The 18459-nt window shown below is 49.2% G+C and overlaps 1 protein-coding gene across 12 annotated transcripts in view; it reads right to left on the minus strand.

Moving 5' to 3' along the window:
* Positions 1 to 18459, minus strand: part of PLEKHA4 (pleckstrin homology domain containing A4) — a 32170-nt gene that overhangs the window by 7213 nt on the left and 6498 nt on the right. Inside the window, exons 1-16 of one of the 12 annotated variants that reach the window (XM_027080125.1) lie at positions 18151 to 18459; positions 17476 to 17565; positions 16106 to 16213; positions 14306 to 14378; positions 14091 to 14191; positions 13831 to 13940; positions 13037 to 13246; positions 12398 to 12677; positions 11691 to 11777; positions 10666 to 10713; positions 10464 to 10544; positions 10155 to 10304; positions 8513 to 8611; positions 6226 to 6366; positions 4833 to 4932; positions 4685 to 4761 (exon numbers count right to left, since the gene is read on the minus strand). The exon at positions 18151 to 18459 is cut by the window's right edge and continues 1370 nt beyond it. In XM_027080125.1, coding sequence (XP_026935926.1) covers positions 4685 to 4761; positions 4833 to 4932; positions 6226 to 6366; positions 8513 to 8611; positions 10155 to 10304; positions 10464 to 10544; positions 10666 to 10713; positions 11691 to 11777; positions 12398 to 12677; positions 13037 to 13246; positions 13831 to 13940; positions 14091 to 14191; positions 14306 to 14378; positions 16106 to 16213; positions 17476 to 17559 — 1749 coding nt within the window. In that variant the 5' untranslated portion in view covers positions 17560 to 17565; positions 18151 to 18459. Of the gene's footprint in view, positions 1 to 4684; positions 4762 to 4832; positions 4933 to 6225; positions 6367 to 8512; positions 8612 to 10154; positions 10305 to 10463; positions 10545 to 10665; positions 10714 to 11690; positions 11778 to 12397; positions 12678 to 13036; positions 13247 to 13830; positions 13941 to 14090; positions 14192 to 14305; positions 14379 to 16105; positions 16214 to 17475; positions 17662 to 18029 lie in introns of all 12 variants that reach the window. The other 11 variants (XM_027080122.1, XM_027080124.1, XM_027080123.1 and 8 more) reach the window with 11 other exon arrangements.

Raw genomic sequence — 18459 nt, forward strand, 5'->3', positions numbered from 1 at the left:
GCTGTCCCCTGAAGTCCCCCAATGCCTCGTGCTTTCCCCATCTCAGCACACGCCTCCGCCTGTTCTGATAGTGTTTGTGTCTGAGGTTCCTGATGCCTGGGATCTGGCCTGATTCAGTTCAGGAACCCCAGTGGCCGGACAAAACCCAGTCCACAAGAGGCCAAGGACCACCCCAGCACCAATGAGAATGGCAAACTTGTTGGCTCCACCTTCAAAGCTTCAAAGTCAGTTCCCCAAATTTCTTATCTGTCATTTCCAAAAAAAAAAAAAAAAAAATCTGAAACTGACATTTGTTTTTCTAAATCGGTGCCGATATGCACCCAGTGTTCGTGATGTGAGGCATCGCCTGAGCCACACCCATCGGGCTTCTGCCGTCAATTGCAATTTTCTTGCTTTGTGTTTTGTTTTGTTACTTACGACTTCTAGTTTAATTGCTCTCTGAAGGTGTCAAAAAGAGCCAAAGATCGCCCCAAAGAGAGTGAAAAGAAACAGAAGCATCTGTCACTTCCAAGAGCTCAGAAAGTAGAATCAAGTCAGGAACAGGATTGTGGAGCCTCTACAGGGACATCTCACTAAATAGGACCCTCAAGATGTGATGTGACATAAACAGAAAGACACGTTGCAGAAGTTTTACTGGGACAGTGACACCAGGAACTGATGACAAGTAGAGAAACTCTGCAGAGGGCAAAATCTGAAGATCCGGACCCTGTGTTCATGAGGAAGTAACTGGATGCCCCTGAATGGCCTTTGGTCATGAAACAAGCTAGAACATTCCATGAAGACCAGAACATTGATCATGAGCATCAGCTGGCAACACTAAAGAAGTATGTGATGTAAAATATCTTAATACCTGGGTGGCAGAGCATCTGCAGGTCAGAAATTACAATTGATGAGTTTCCTAAGATAACAGCTGATGAAAACTGAGTTCTGAAAAAAACGTATACGGTGGATCAAAGAGCTCCATAATGTCTCTGTGCTCCTGTAAAAATGTCACTGAGGGGGCTTCCCTGGTGGCGCAGTGGTTGAGAGTCCGCCTGCCGATGCGGGAGACACGGGTTCGTGCCCCGGTCTGGGAAGATCCCACATGCCGTGGAGCGGCTGGGCCCGTGAGCCATGGCCACTGAGCCTGCGCGTCCGGAGCCTGTGCTCCGCAACGGGAGAGGCCACAACAGTGAGAGGCCCGCGTACCGCAAAAAGAAAAAATTAAAAAAAAAAAAAATGTCACCGAGGGAATTCTCTGGCGGTCCAGTGGTTAGGACTCCGAGGGCCCAGGTTCAATCCCTCGTCAGGGAACTAAGATCCACAAGCTGCACGGTGCAGCCCAAAAAAAATAAATAATCGCCGACAGCAATGAGAGCTAACAATGGCAGGCTTGAAGGATGCCAGGCTCAGGTGGTCTGGTCATGGGCGTGCTGGAGCCACAGGCACACACACAAGACACAGTTGGCAGTGCCTAGAAAAAGCCGACATTCGAAATGTTTGGAACGTGTCTACGATTTTCCTGGGCATTATTATTATGCAAACAAGAACTTGTGGCATCCCCCTCCCAATGTTCATGGCAGCACTATTCACAATAGCCAAGACATGGAAGCAACCTAAATGTCCATCGACAGATGAATGGATGAAGAAGATGTGGTACATGTATACAATGGAATATTACTCAGCAATAAAAAGAATGAAATAGGGGCTTCCCTGGTGGCACAGCGGTCAGGAATCCGCCTGCCAGTGCAGGGGACACGGGTTCGCGCCCTGCTACGGGAAGATCCCACATGCTGCGGAGCAACTAAGCCCACGTGCCACAACTACTAAGCCTGCGCTCTAGAGCTCGCGAGACACAACTATTGAGCCCGGGTGCTACAACTACTGAAGCCCGCGCGCCTAGAGCTCTGCAACAAGAGAAGCCACCGCAATGAGAAGCCCGTGCACCGCAACGAAGAGTAGCCCCCGCTCGCCGCAACTAGAGAAAAGCCCGCGTGCAGCAGCAAAGACCCAAAGCAGCCAAAAATTAATTAATTAATTAATTAATTATTTTTTTAAAAGTGCAATTTAAAAAAAGAGAACGAAATAAAGCCATCTGCAGCAACATGGATGGACCTAGAGATTATCATACTAAGTGAAGTAAGAGAAATACCATATGATATCACTTATATGTGGAATCTGAAAAATGATACAAATGAACTTATTTACAAAATAGAAACAGACTCATGGACATAGAAAACAAAATTATGGTTACCAAAGGGGAAAAGGGAGGGAGGGATAAATTAGGAATTGGGAATTAACAGATACACGCTGCTATATATAAAACAGATAAACAACAAGGACCTACTATATAGCACAAGGAACTATATTCAATATCTTGTAATAACCTACAATGGAAAAGAATCACTTTGCTGTACACCTGAAACTAACACAACATTGTAAATCAATTATACTTCAATAGAAAAGTTTTTTAATTTAAAAAAGAAATTGTGGGGCTTCCCTGGTGGCGCAGTGGTTGAGAGTCCGCCTGCCGATGCAGGGGACACGGGTTCGTGCCCCGGTCTGGGAAGATCCCACATGCCGCGGAGCGGCTGGGCCTGTGAGCCATGGCCGCTGAGCCTGCGCGTCCGGAGCCTGTGCTCCGCAACGGGAGAGGCCACAACAGTGAGAGGCCCGCGTACCGCGAAAAAAAAAAAAAGAAAAGAAATTGTGGCATCTCTACCTACAGCTTGTAACAATAGAATTTCACACTCCGTGAAGAGAAAGGATAAACCACCCACCGCCTTAAAAAAATCAAAAAACAAAAACTGCCTACTGGTTGCAGGCATCAGGAACCCAGGACATTTTCCTCAGAAATAAAAAGCGCCTGGGGAAGAAATTGAGACACAGATGTAGAGAACAAACGTCTGGACACCAAGGGGGGAAAGTGGCGTGGGTGCGTGGTGGTGGTGGTGTGATGAATTGGGAGATTGGGATTGACATATATACACTAATATGTATAAAATGGATAACTAATAAGAACCTGCTGTATAAAAAAATAAATAAAATAAAATTCAAAAACTCAAAAAGATAAATAACTCTCCAAAAAATAAAAAAATTAAAAGCACCTGATATTTATAAGCTATTTTTATCCCCCGACTCCATTTAAGTAATTCATTGCTATTTTTTTTAACTTGACATTTAAATGGTGATGTTATTTATAGCTTTTATCCCATTTCGTATGCATATTCATACATTTTATTGGAGAAACAGTAATGTGTTTGCTTAAGTGTGCTGCTGCAGACACGGCAGGCGGTGTTACAGAACGCACAGTACACAGTATAGGCACCGAATTACTAGAATCTGCAGAACTTTGCATTTTAAACAACATCTGGTCCCAAGGGTTTTGAACAAGGTTTGAAAACCGCTATATCTAGAATCCGACTCTGTCTCGACATCTCCACTTTTTCTAACCTAGTGCAAACAACTGTTCTCTCCCCGCTGGAATAGCCCAGTCACCTTCGCACTGGTTCCCTGCCTCAGCCCTTGTTTACTGTCTGTTCCCACATGTGGCCGCCAGAGGGCGCCAGTGCCCATTTACAGCATCTCAGTGCCTGCTCAGATACTCCATGGCTCTGGGCTCACCCAGTGTCAAAGCTAAGCCCTCACCTTGGACCACAAGGCCCAGCACGATCTGCCCCTATTACCCCTCTGTCCTCATCAGCACCCCTCTCCCTCTTGCTCGGTTACTCGGTTACGGCCACACTGGCTTTCTAGCTGCTCCTCCAACACGCCAGAGTCTTCTGCCTCGGAACCTTTGCAAACACTGTTGCCTTTGCCTCTAATGCTCTTCCACCAGACGTCCCCAAGGCTTGCTCCCTTACCTCCTCCGGGTATCTGCACAAGCATCACCTCTCCAGAAGCCTCCCCAGACCAAGCCATTGACAATTGCACCTCTTCTCCAAGTATCCCAAATCCGCTCACCGTGTTGTTTTAATTTATTTAGCACTTAGAACATATAAAGTAATTTATAGTAAATTATTTATTACCTGCCTCTTCCCACTAGAATGTCAGATTCATGGGAGAAGGATTTCTTTTTTCATCTTGTTCACATATGTGTCCTGAGCACCTAAACAGCTCTCTGTGATAGAACTTTCCTGAATGATGGAAATGTTCTATACTTTCACTGTCCAACAGGGTAGTCACTGGCCACTTATGTCTCCTGAACCCTTGAAATTTAGCGAGAGTGAATTTTTTATTGTATTTCATTTAAATTCATTTAAATTTAAATAGCCCCATGTGACTACTGGCTACCTTATTAGACAGTGAAGAGGGTATTTAATAAGTATATATTGAATGAATGATTGATAAATGAATGAATGAATGAAGTGCTTGCTCTAAGGCACTACTTTCAGGCTTTATGGGCATTCATCTACTTTGACTCTTCACATCAGCCCTAGGTGGTAGACACCGCTATTAGCTCCATTTTGCAGATGAGAAAATGGAGGCAGAGAGATTTCATAACTGATCCAAAGTCACACAGCTTAGAAGTGGCAGAGACAAAATTCAGTCCCAACGCTCTTAATAAATCTCGCTGTCTCTGCTCTAGGGTGTGGCCTTAAAACTCTTCTCTCCCAGATGTTTCCCCAAGAGTGGGGACAGGGGGTCCTTCCTGTGGTGGTCAAAGGGTTACAGTGGACCTGAGGAGGCCAGATGGACTGCCTACCTTGGTTCCTGGCTGTGGGGAAGGGGGGCGGCGACCCTCAGGGCTGGAAGCCCGGGAGACCCTTGGAGATCCAAGACCTGGAGGAGTAGAATGGGACTGGTGAGGACCAGGAATGCCGAGCAAGTCCCTCCCCACTCCAGACGCTTACCTGACCGAGGGCTGGCAAGCTCTCTGTCGCCCCCTGGGGGCCGCCCCCAGTCAGCCTCAGGGGACCGGGGTAGGCTCAGTTCCAAGGACTCAGGCAGGCTCTGGAGAGGCCAGGAAAGGGGAATAATAATTATCATTACCACTATTATTACCATTTTCAAGCACTTAGCAATTGAGACACTGCATAAGTAGGATTAAGATTGAAAACCAGGAGCCAGATCTGGTTTCCAAACCTCAGCTCTGCCTTTTTTTTTGCTGTGTGACCTTGGGAAAGTTACTTTACCTCTCTGTGCCATATTTCACCTTTTGATATGAGGATTTTAACCTACAGCTTTTTTTTTTTTTTTTTTTTTTTGGCTGTGCCAGGTCTTAGTTGCAGCACACAGGATCTTCTTTGAGGCATGCGGGATCTTTCCTTGTGGCACGTGGGCTCTTCATTGCAGCGCGCAGGCTACTCTCTAGCTGTGGTGCACAGGCTCCAGGGCACGTGGGCTCTGTAGTTGTGGCGCGAGGGCTTAGTTGCACCGTGGCATGCGGGATCTTAGTTCCCTGACCAGGGATCAAACCTGCGTCCCCTGCATTGTAAGGAGGATTCTTTACCACTGCACCACCAGGGGAGTCCCTGATATGAGGATTGAATCGATACATGTAAGGTACTTAGAACAGTGCCTGGCACATGGCAGGGCATTATACGTGTGAGGTTTTATAATGATTATGCATCTGGCACGGTGCTAAGTACTTTACCAGCATTATCTCATTGAATCCCCTCGGTAAATCTATGAGACAGCTATTATTATCCCTATTTGATATATGGGGAAACTGAGGCTCAGAGAATGAGGTCAATGACTGATGTCACAAAGATAGCAAAGCTGAGATCTAAACCCAGGTCTCCCGGATACATGATCTGATGATCGCCTACAACCATTGTGGCTCCTGATTCCTGACGGCTTACTCTATGTCAGGCACATTCTAGTCACAGTTTCTCCTTCTCACAGTCCCCTGCAAGGTAGGGGTTAAGATCAGCGGTGTCTGGTAAATGTTTAACAAATGCCCTCTGGGAGAAATGAGCCCTGGTTTGTAGCCTTTGCCAGTTTCCACGGTGTAAATACTCCCACCGTGGTCAATTTCAAGCTACCAACATGACATCACTGAATGTGGAGTTGAGAAGAGAGGCAGGCAATTGGACCTTGGGAGGTGTTGGGAACTGGGTCCAGCACATCACTGGACAATGATCATAGTACAACGAATAAGGAAACAAAGGCTTCCAGAGCTTAGGATACATGCCTGAGGTTGGTTAGCTGGTCAAGGGAGAGAGAAAGAGGGGAGATGGTAATGAGCTGGGCCAGGGGCAGATGGAACAGGAAGCTGGGGGTGGAGAAAAAGGTGAGTCTCACCTCCCTCTCTGAGGACTCCTTGCCTTGGAGTGCAGGGGATGGGGAGTCAGGGTCAGTGTGGTGGGGTGGTTTCTGGGGGCCCCCCAGACCTGCCAGTGTGTCTTCTACCATCCACAGCTGTTGTTGAGCAGATGCTCTGTCCTGGGGAGAGGAAAGGAATTTGTTACTCAAAGGTGGGAAAATGCAAGGAGGGTTAAAGTTGATAGGCCATGGAAACGGTCTGAAATTTCCATTTAGATATCCTACTTACCCATTATCATTTATCATAAACATTGTTTTTCTGTATGGCTCTGTAGTGTTACCTCTGTTATAAATAGGTGACCATATAAATAGATGTGAGTCTGTTTCTGAATATTCTATTCTTTCCTTTGTTCCATTTGTCTAATGTTGTGTCAATACTATACTGCCCTCTTATTACCTGTAGCTTTACAGTCAGACTTGATTGACATCCAGTTGTGTCAGTCCTCCAGCTTTGTTTTTGCAGGTTGCCTTGTCTACATTTGGCCTTTTGCACTTCCAGATAGAATTTAGAGTCAGCTTGTCAAACTCCACATAAAAGCCATCTGGAATTGTATTGGGATCGAATATCCCCACTGGGGAAATCACATCTTTACATGAAAGCCCTCACCACATAAAGATGTACCACATCTTTACATTAGTGTCTTTCCTATCCACGAACATGGTACATCTCTCCATTTATATCGGTCTTCAGTTTCTCTCAATGACATCTTGTGGCATTCAGAGTAGGTGTCGTGCATGTCTTTCATTATGTTTCTCCCTAGATATTTAACCTGTTTATGTTCATTGTAAACACTATTGTTTATGAATATTCATTTTCTAATTGTTTGTTATTAGCATACAAGAAGACAAGTGATTTTTGCATGTTATCCTTGCATTCAGTTACCTTGCTGGATCGGCTTATTCTACCAATCTTTCTGGAGATTATTCTAGATTTTCTACATACACAGCTTTGTCATCTTTAAATAAAAACAGCTTTACGCCTTCCTCTTTGGTCCTTATACCTTTAATTTATGTCTCAGACTCCCTTGTACTGCCTAGAATCCCTGGGACAAGGCTGACTAGAACTAGGAGGGGCTGGGGGTCTGGATCCTGGGTCTGAGAACTTGTCTTATTCCAAATACTGGGGAAAAGTTTTCAACATTTCACTGCCAACAATCATGTTTGCTGTAAGTTTACGTTTCTTATAGATGCCTTATCAGATTAAGGAAGTTGATTTATATTCCTACTTTGCTGAGAGATTTTATCATGAATGGATATTAAATTTTTAAAATGTTTTTCCTGCATTTATTGAGATGACCATGTGGTTTTTTTTCTTTATTTTATTAAATGTAGTGAACTACATGAACTTATTTTCAAGTGTTAAATTAACCTTGCATTCCTGTAATAAGCCTAATTTGGTTGTGATTTTTTTTTTTTTTTTTTTTTTTTGCGGTACGCGGGCCTCTCACTGCTGTGGCCTCTGCCTTTGTGGAGCACAGGCTCCGGACGCACAGGCTCAGCGGTCATGGCTCACGGGCCCAGCCGCTCCGTGGCATGTGGGATCTTCCCGGACCGGGGCACGAACCCATGTCCCCTGCATTGGCAGGCGGACTCTCAACCACTGCGCCACCAGGGAAGCCCTGTGATGTCTTTTTCTTTTCATATATTGCTGGTGCTGAGGAATATCTAACACCAGTAGCTGGGGGATTAGCGTTGAGGGGTGGATTTTAGGAGGAAGTGGGAGGGGGTTAGTATGAAGAGGGTGGGGCTTAAACCTGTGAGTATGCATTTAATACTAGAAGCCAGAATGTTTAGTTGAAGGTATATGATTTAGAAATTCTATTGCTAGGCTTAGAATGAAGACGTGGGTCTGAGGCCAAGCAATGGGGCTTCAGGAGGGGGGCCTGAACTAAGGGATTGGATTTAGAACTGGAGCCTCCAGAGGATAAATTTAAAAGTGAAAGTCAGGATGCAGAATGCAAGAGATGAACTTGCAGGATGGGACAGGGCTGAGGGGCAGAGTTTTGACCCCAAGGGTAGGGCTTCAAAGTAAGAGGAGAGATTTAGAACCAGACGGGGCAGTAGTTCCGAATCTGAAGATAGGTCTTGAAATTAAGGGCACTGTCTTAATTATTGGGTTTTAAATGAAAGGAAAAGGCAGAGGGGGAGGGGCTAAAGATAACATGGGAGGGGTTTTGATTCTGTGGGAGGGGCTTAAATGCCAAAAGGGTTTCCAAGTGATCTTGGAGTGCAGGGTGGGGCTTGGGGGCTTGGGGCAGGGGTGTACCTGGGGGGACCCGAGGTGCAGCAGGTACTCAAGGGTCTCTCTCAAGGTGCTCAGCTCCTGTTCCAGGCTGTTGTACGTGTCCCAAACCCGCTCTCGCTCCTCAGGTTCCAGAAAGGGGGAGACAGAGAGTTAGCATGTCCTCCCACCAGATCTTCCCCAATCCCATCTTTTCCTAGATTAGCAGGAGGAAGGGTGGCCTGGCCCCAGGTGCCCTGTGGGGTATATGGACTGCAAGTCCCAAGGGCCTCTTTGCTCAGACTACTGGGAACCCCAGAGTCTATATTGAACCTGCCATTCCAATGAACTGCTAGTGTAGACAAATAACAGCTTTCCCTGAATCTTCTGGATTACCTCTGCACTCCTCTAGGGCAGCAGAGTCTACAGATCTAATGAATTCTTGAAACAGACAAGACCATGAGACCTATACACCCCCGGGCAGCAGAAACTTCCTTGCCAATACCAATAACAAGAGCAGCTAACTTTTTTTTTTTTTTTTTTTTTTTGTGGTACGCGGGCCTCTCACTGTTGTGGCCTCTCCCGTTGCTGAGCACAGGCTCTGGACGCGCAGGCTCAGCGGCCATGGCTCACGGGCCCAGCCGCTCTGCAGCATGTGGGATCTTTCCGGACCGGGGCACGAACCCGCGTCCCCTGCATCGGCAGGCGGACTCTCAACCACTGCGCCACCAGGGAAGCCCTAAACAGACTTTTCTTTTCTTTTCTTTTCTTTTTTTGCAGCTAACATTTATTTGGCACTTACTGTGTGCCAGGCACTGTTCTTAGCTCTCATTTAATTCTTTTGAGGTAGGTACGGTTAATGTCTCCATTTTACAGATAGTAATAATTACAGCTAACATAAGTATTGCTTACCATATACTAGGTACAAAAGTGTTAAACATTCCTTCATTTACATATATTTATGAAAACTTCACAATAGCCCTATGAAGTAAATATTATTTTTATTATCTCAAGTTTATATGAGAGGCATCTAAGGCCCAGAGGGATTAAGTAAATTCTCTAAGGTCACAAAGCAACAATGAGTGGAAACTGAGATTCAAAGCCAGGAAGTCCGTTTCAAAATCACCCCCTTGGGACTTCCCTGGTGGCACAGTGGTTAAGAATCCACCTGCCAATGGAGGGAACACGGGTTCGAGCCCTGGTTCGGGAAGATCCCACATGCCGTGGAGCAACTAAGCCCGTGTGCCACAACTACTGAGCCTGCGTGCCACAACTTCTGAAGCCCGTGTGCCTACAGCCCGTGTTCTGCAACAAGAGAAGCCACCGCAACGAGAAGCCCGTGCACCACAACGAAGAGTAGCCCCCGCTCGCCACAACTAGAGAAAGCCCTCGCGCAACAATGAAGACCCAACGCAGCCAAAAATAAATAAATAAGTAAGAACTTACTAGACTGGAAACTAAATCTATCTCAAAAAAAAAAAATCTCCCCCTTAAATGGCTAAATTAAATACTACTGTTTCTTGGCTGCTTGCCCCTCACCCTCTAGGAATGTCAAGATCATTGGCTTAAAATTGGGGGGATTCTCAAGAACCACCTTCCCAAGAGCCTTTGGGGGCAAGTTCCCTTTAGTAACAACCTGTAGAATCCTGGGGTCTCCTTGGAGGTATGCCCCTTCCCAGATGTTCACCTGGGTCAGGTGACAAAGAGCGGCCCTCACACTGACTAGTCGGTCCTGCAGGAGGCGCTGGCGCCCCCAAGCCCTCCCAGGAGCTGCAGCCTCCCTGGTTGTTTGGCCCAGCTGCTGTCGAGTCAATTCCAGGGCTGCTTCTAGCTGCTCCTGCACCGAAAGGGAAGATGGTTAGACTTCTGAAACCACCCCCAGCCTCAGGAAGAGAGAACAGGTGTCTTCCTATATCCTTGGGTATGCTGGGGATCAGGATGGGCTAAGGGCACGTGGAGAGGCCAGATGCCCCTCCCCTGTCCCAGAGCCCTGTACCTTCTCCTCCTGCTTCTGATCTATCTCCTCCTGCAGCCTCCTCAGGAGCCGGTCCTGCCCACACAACTTGGTCAACAGAGTCTGGAGAAAGGAGGACAGGAGCTATTTATGGACCAGATCTGGCCCTTCCCCCTGCCCCACAATTTAAACATTCTCTCCCCAGCTCTGGGAACTCAGCAAGGGTTCGATCAGGAGAACTTACATCTGTCTCCAAGCTTTGGTGGAAGGTTGAGTCTAGAGGGGGACCCGGCTGAGGAGAAAGAGAAAGGTTGGAGGTCACGTGCCCAAACAGGTCCTTATTGTAGCTCAGCGCTGAGCTGAGCCCTGTTGCTACTAACAGACACCCCTGTCCTTATTAGCTTTGTTCCAAGCTTTAGCAAACCTCAGTAGACCAATTGCCAGACTTTGGGCTTTAGGAAGTGGTCTTTGCTACCAAATAGCTATAGCAAATAAATAATTAATGGAGAAAACTTAGAGAGTTCCTTTATGACTGAGAATAAAATAAGGATGCTCACTACCACTGTTACAGTTTAACACACTATTAGAGATGTTGACCAATGCTATAAGATAAGAAAAAGAATAAAAGTGTAAGGATAGGAAGGGGAATGATAAAACCATCATTATTTATAGATGATGTGCTCATCTACTCCCCCCAAAAAATAGCATAAAAAATTATTAGAATAAATAAGAGAATTCAGCAAGGATGCCAGGTGTAAAATGAAGTTACAAACATTAATAGCATATCCCTACACCATCAATAACTAGAAAATATTTTTTAAAAAAGAAGAATATACCATTCAAATAACTATAAAAACTATCAGTAGGGAATTCCCTGGTGGTCCAGTGGTTAGGGCTCGGTGCTCTCACTGCCAGTGACCTGGGTTCAAACCCTAGTCAGGAGACTAAGATCCCTCAAGCCGCACAGCGTGGCCAAAAAAAAACAAAAAACTATCAGGAATTTAGGAATTACCTTAATTACCTTAACTAATAGCACAAAAATCTCTATGGAAAAACTCAAATGACAGACCTAGAAAATTATATGAATGGAGAGATATTCTATATATATATGCCACCCAGTTTTCAGCAGCCCTAGGAAACTAATATATATCCAGGCACCTTGAAATACCCAGTTTTCTCTAGGCACACTAGTCCAGGAGATGACATTCACCATAGCAAAGAAAGCAAGGGAGGGGGCTCTGGCAGATTCGAGGTGCCCAGGATACCTACCAATAAAACCATGGAAGCCCGGGTCCCGGGAGGCCTTGGAGGGAGCTGGAGATATGTGGAGGAACCAGAGGGGGCCTGGGAGGAATACTGATACAGAGATGTTTAGAGATTGGCATGTCTTACTAACAAATATTAGAATGGATGTGTCCCGAATTGCAGTGCCTTAGGAGACTCTTTGAGGTTCAGAACTGGGCCCCCAGAACTTCCTCAACGATCTGCTCTCCAGCTGTGTGCCATTGGGACACAGAGAATGCTAATAAGTGGAAAGCCTGGCAAAACGGTCCCACGGACCCATGGAAGTTGCAGTCTACGCTCACGCTCACGTTCGTGGTTAGCTGTGGATTTTCGGGACTACAGTCCCATGATGCTCAGAGGAAATAGTAGGTGACCAACTTAGAAAGATAAACTGGAGACACAAGGCAGATGCAATCGACGCTACCTCTCACAGCATTGTCCTAGAGGAGAGTATTCTGGACTACAATCTCCATAATGCTTAAGGGGTAACGGCCAAAGACCAGCCTGAGGAGAGCCCTGAGAACTCATGGGAGTTAAAGTTCACTCTCCCTTTCACATCTGAACCCAGCTGTGATTATGCTGAACTACAATCCCCATGATACCCAGGGGCCAGTGGCCTAGAGACCAGCCTGGAAAGACAGCCCCATGGCCAAATGGGAGGTTTAGTCCCTCCCCCCATCACCTCTGCTCACCGGTGTTCTGGCCTCCTGACTCCAGTGCTGGGGACTCCTGGGGTCCCTTCCTCCCCCAGCCTCGGAGGAGGGTCCTCGTCGGGGAGTGGGGGGCCTGGAGAGTGTCTGGCGCTGGGGGGCCCAATCCAGGGGAGGCCGGACATCGATGCGACTCAAGGGGGTATGGGGTCTGGCAGAAGGTGCTGTGTCTCCAGAGGAGGGAGGGGGTCTGCGTGCAGGAGCAGAACGGGGCCGGGGGAGGCTCAGAGGGGAGGGAGGGCGAGAGAAGGGTGTGAACAGGCTGTAGGGAAGAGAGAATAGGCGAATTGCGTCAACTAGAGCCCCCTCATCCCACGACCCATCAAGCCAGCCTCAAAGATCTGTCTCCCTTCAGGGTGTCTCACTGTCCCTCTGGAGTAGAACCCTCCTCTAGTAACCAGATCCTGAATAATTTCCCTCTTTATGGTATCCTCTCCTTAAGACTTCTCCCCAACAGGCACTGACCCCACAAGAACCCAGCAAGTCACACACATCAGTGAGAAAGCACTAAGTCACTCCCCTAATCAGTCCCAGCCACGCCCCTCGGCCACGCCCACAGCATTTCCTCTGAAGCTCAGCCCTATAGAAACTTCTCGTCCCAGACTCCCTCGTCCAACTCACTCTGGGCTCCTTGTCCTCCGAATTCGGGGTCCAGATTGGAGGTCAGCCATGGGGCTGGGGGTGAGCAGCCGGCCACGACCTCTGGAGAGACGAGCCACCTCCGGTGATTCTGAGCCGCGCCCCTCTTCCCCTCTGCTCACCTCTGGGGGACCACCGGGGCCGCCAGGGCCCTCCCCAGTCTGGGGACGTGCAGATGACCTGGGTTGCCCACTAACGAGTGGACACAGAAAAAGACATCACTCCTTTGAACTTTATAACAGCCCTAATTGCCATTTCACAGATAAGGACACAGGAACCTACAAAGAAAAAAGGGGAGGTAGTGTACTGTAAATTGTTTTCCCCATTTTGCAGATGGGGAAACTGAGGCCCGAGTTGGAAGTGACTTGTGCAGGGCCACAAGGTCCATCCAGGTCGCTGGGCCCAATGCCCTAGACTATGCGTCTCCAGCCTGAAAATTGGGGCAGGCAGACAGAGCCTGGAGCCTTCCTTTTTTTATTAATCTGACATTTTTTAGGTGGCAGCCTCAGGGGGTGGAGACTTCTGCGGGAGCCAGTTAGAGAGTGAGCAATACTGATGGACAAAACGGTGGGCGGAGCTTACAAGAGATAGACTCTTTGCTGATTGGAGATGAAGTCCCCAGGACGTGGGGCCTGAAGGGCGGAGTTTCCATAGCTAGAAGAATAGTGATTGGACATTGAAGAGGGCAGGGTCTTAAAGGGAGGGGTTAGCCGGATAATTTGCAGGACCCAGACTGGAGGTAGAGTGTCAGGGGCGTGGCCTCTACTTATACTCACCAATCGTCCCCCTCCGCGCGGGAGGCCCGCCCCAGTGCCCGTAGCCAGCCCCTCAGGTCTTCTAGCGTGTCAGCCGCCAGAACGTAGGTCCTCATGCCCGGGTGCTCCGCCTGCGGGAAGAGAGAGCTGGAGGACCCGGCCGCCGGGCCCTCTAAAAAGAAGGATGCCATGGAACCTGGTCTTTATCTCCAGTAATGGATGCTCCATGCCTGCCCCCATCGCCTAGTGCCTTAGTGCCCATGGGGCTTGGATGGACTCACGGTGAAGGTGAAGCGCCGCCCTCGGGGGGCTCCTGGACCATCTGGCCTGATACTGTAGCTGGGGAGCAGGACGCTTCCCAGGACGCTCTCCTCGCGGCTGTCTGCAAAAGACAGGCTGGGGTCAAGTGTCACACAGGGATCTAGAGGCCAAGAGGCTAGTGGAAAGGGAGGGTGGGAGGGGGGCCCGCCCACCCCATGCCAGCTGGGGCACTGACCCTTGTAATAGAAGAGGCAATGGCCAGAGAGGACGAACCAGCGGCGTTTCCAGAGCCGGAGCCCGGAGCTGTCCTGGAGAGACAGAGTGGGAGTAGAGGGGGGAGGGAAAAAAGGAGATGGAGACAGTGACACTTGGGGCCAAAGACCCAAACAAAGGAGAGGGGCAGAGACACATGTTTGGTGCAATAGATTCAGATGGAGAACTGGAAACCAGTGGGTTGCAGTTGAGAGGACATAGATTCTGGACACAGGTGGACCTGAGTTTGACTCTTACCTCCACCACTTTCAAACTGTGCCCTTAAGCAAGTCATTTCCCCACTAGAAACCTCATTTTTTCCTCATGTGTCAATTGGGGATTGAGAAGTTACAGGAAGATTGGGACAGATACTGTACCACACACGGGCAGCGGCTTTATATAGAAAGACTTGGCCCGATCACTATGGATTGTGAGACACAGAGAGGCCAGGAAGGTGATGCTGAGCCATACCCTGAATCCTGCATCTCCCCATCTCCTCTTCCAGAACTGCTCCATCTCTAACCTTGTGCCCCTCTTCTCCCCTTCAATCCATTCCCACAGAAGCAGCATGATCTTTTAAAATTATAAATCAGACCATGTGAGTCCCCTGCTCAAAACAGAGCTTCCCGTCACACTTAGCATAAATCTCAAGTTCCTTACCCTAATTTGCTGGCTTACGGGGAATCGAAAACTTGGGTGCACATAAGAATCACCAGGAGGGCTCATTAAAACACAGATTCCTGGGTCCCATCCCCAGAGTTCTCCAGTCAGTAGATCTGAGGTGGGAGCTGACAATTTGCATTTCTAGAAATTTCCCGGGTGATGCTGGCGCTGCTGGTCTGGGACCACACTTAGAGAAGCTCGCCCCGTCGCCCTGCCGCCCCTCCTCTCTCTCACCTTGGCTTGCTCCAAACACCAAACTTTGGCCTGCTGCAGGGCCCTTTGCTTTCAGATTCCCTCTGCCCCCCAGATCTTAACACAATGGCCTCCTTCTTGACACATAATTCTCAGCTCAAATGTCATCTCCTCAGAGACGCCTTCCCCGACCAACAGTCAAAAGTAGCTCTCATCCCTCAGCCACTTTCCAGCACATTCTCCTACGTTATTTCTTCACAGTGCTTCATTTCCCACCATCCAAAATCATTTAGTCCACTTGTTTTATACAAATTTATTATCCATCCCTGTCCCACCCCCATCTTGAATGTAGATAGATACGTATTTGTCTTATTTGCATGGTATGTGACCCAGGGCTTGGCACATTGTAAATGTTCAAGAAGTGGTCGTTGGACTTTCCTGGTGGTGCAGTGGTTAAGAATCCGCGTGCCAATGCAGGGGACACCGGTTCGAGCCCTGGTCCGGGAAGATCCCACATGCCGCAGAGCAACTAAGCCCGCGCGCCACAACTACTGAGCCCGCGCGCCACAACTACTGAAGCCCGCGTGCCTAGAGCCCGTGCTCCGCAACAAGAGGAGCCACCGCAGTGAGAAGCCCGCGCACCGCAACGAAGAGTAGCCCCCATTCGCCGCAACTAGAGAAAGCCTGCGCGCAGCAACGAAGACCCAATGCAGCCAAAAATAAAATAAAGCATAAATAAATTTATGAAAAAAAAAGTGGTCATTGAATGAATGAATGAATGAAAGAAACGACAGAATAAGGGAGGAAACAGTTATCAAAAATATATATATATTTGGAGAAGACTCGGAAGGAGAGAAACAGTGGACAGCCAGGGGCACAGCCTCTAACATCACTTGGAGTGTCCTTTCCCTTCTTCTGCTCACTCTACCTGCTTATGAAGCCAGCCTCGGATGTGCACGGGGAGGTTAGGGTCCCTTCTGAGCGCATTGCCCCTCTTCCCGAAGGCATGCACCTTGCTTACCGCCCGGGTGGACTTCTGAAGAGACAAGGAGGACAGAAGTGAACATGGCCTTGGGATGGACTTGGGGAGGCGGTGCAGTGGGACTCAGGCAACCCAAGGCCCTCCTCAGCTGCCTTTAGAAACTGGGTCAAGGAGAGAGCTGAGGGAGTTCCCTGGTGGCCTAGTGGTTAGGATTCGGCGCTTTCACTGCCGTGGTCCGGGTTCAATCCCTGGTCGGGGAACTGAGATTAAAAAGTAAATAAAGAGGGATCTGAGTTTGGGGATGAGAATTGCATGTGCATAGTGCAGAGTTGACAGACACTTTTCATGCGTGGCGGGAGGTGTCTGGAGGCAAGGAAGAGGCTACTGGCCACTGCGGAGGGAATTTGGGAATCGAGGGTCCACTGCCAAGGAGAGGATGCTCTTGGCCACCAGAGCCCGAGATGTAGTAGACCCTTTGGGACCCAAGATGGCAATACTGCCTGGGAGGTCCCCATGGTCAGGAAGGACCTCTGTGCTGAGTCCCTAGTGATGGGTCAGCTGGAATCAAAGGATACCTCAGTGCCAAGGAATGACATTCCTTAGCGATCATGTCCAGGGTGGCGGTGGGAGCTCCAAATCCCTTCATCCCAGTAGATGGGCCTCCCTCTCCTGTGCACACAGATATCCCAGGCACCCATGGCCAGATTCCCACAGGATGCCCCTCCTTGGTGACGACGCTGATCCAGGTCAGGTTCAAATCTACAGAATCTGAACTTGGGAAGCTAGAAATGAGTGAGGGGAATGTCTGGAGGACAAGAAAATGAATGTCATGACTGAACTTTGGGCTGGGGTGATGATTTGGGATGCAAGAATCTCAGGCCACATGGGGCATATTTATTGTTGGAGTAGGGTCTTTCCTTTATCAGATTTCAGAACTGGGTAGATGGGATGGCTAGAGACAGGACACGGATTTCTCAGTCCTAATAAGAGTAGCCACTGAGTTCCTGGCTGGGGAGAGGGGAGGTCACGGCTGGGGAGTGGCCTTATCTTAGCAACCAGAGTTAAGCAGGGCTGTTACTCTGGCTTCGAATTAGGAAAATACAAGGGGTGGGGACAGCTGGGAGTGCCTCTGAATTCCTAGCTGTGGCGGGTGGGAAATTTGGGACCTTGCTAGGTTTGGCACACCCCGTTGCTAAAGATCCTTGCTTGTGACAGTCAGAGTCCCTCGGGTGGCACCGAAACCAGGGTTCGGAAACAGGAGGATGGGGCAGCCCAGAGCACCCCCCTCCTCCCCAGCCCCACCAAGAAGCTCGAACCTTGGTGCTCAGGCTGCCAAGCGAGGAGATGGTAGAGGCGCTGCTGGCCAGGCTGAGGCTGCTCCGAGGTCTGCCTTCCTCCATCAAGGGCTTGGGGAGAGGGAAGAAAAGGGGCTGTGTGTGCCTCTCTGCAGATGACCCGGCTGGGGACACAGACAGGGTCAGGGGCTTGCAGGTCGGAGGAGGCTGAGGAGAAAGAGCCTGTTGTTTGGGGCCTGGGGGGACTGGGGGAGGCCCTGGCCCGGGACCGCATACCAAGAGTGATGCCAAGAGAGGTGGGCGGCACTGGCAGCTGCAGGGAGGGGGCAGCTGTCTGCAGCCAGAGACAGAGAATAGGAGCCCCTTTATTCTTGCCCCCCCCCCCCTGCACGCTGGCCAGGAATTTGACCCTCTCTGTGCTCAAGACCCCCCATTCCCCGTCCCTTTCCAGCCGCCCCCCAGCTACCTGTCTCCTGCCCTCCCACGTGCACCCCCAGAACATCCCCACTGAGACCCGGGCACCAGGAATGTGCACCCAGGCAGCTCCTCCCGCCCAGCCAAGCCAGGGAACTTACCAGCTCTGGGGTCCCAAGGACAGAGAGCGCAAGAGGGCAGCGTGGAACCTGGGACACCCAGGCACAGTCCCCCTCCTCCTCTGCCCCTTAGGGGATGACTCTCATAGCCCTCAGTTCTCACCTGCTCATTCACACCCTTTTGTCTCTTTGTCTCTGATAGTGAGTCTTCCTCTCACGCTCTACCTTCCTCTTATACTGTCTCTCTCTCCAGTCTCACCTTCTGTCTCTCTCACTCTCTAATCTCTGTCTCTTCCAATCTCTCTCTTACTCATTCCCTCCTCGGCAGCATCCCCACCCCCATATCACTTTCTCTCCCAATCTTTCTGGTTCTGTCCAAATCTTTTTCTGGGACTCATGGAGTCTCTTCTTTAAGTCTCCATCCCGTTCTCTCTCTCTCTCTCTCTCTCTCTCTCTCTCTCTCTCTCTCTCT

This window comes from Aethalodelphis obliquidens, unplaced genomic scaffold, assembly GCF_003676395.1.
Source record: "Aethalodelphis obliquidens isolate GAN/ISIS:26980383/991018 unplaced genomic scaffold, ASM367639v1 scaffold43, whole genome shotgun sequence".
In the NCBI taxonomy this organism is placed as follows: Eukaryota; Metazoa; Chordata; class Mammalia; order Artiodactyla; family Delphinidae; genus Aethalodelphis; species Aethalodelphis obliquidens.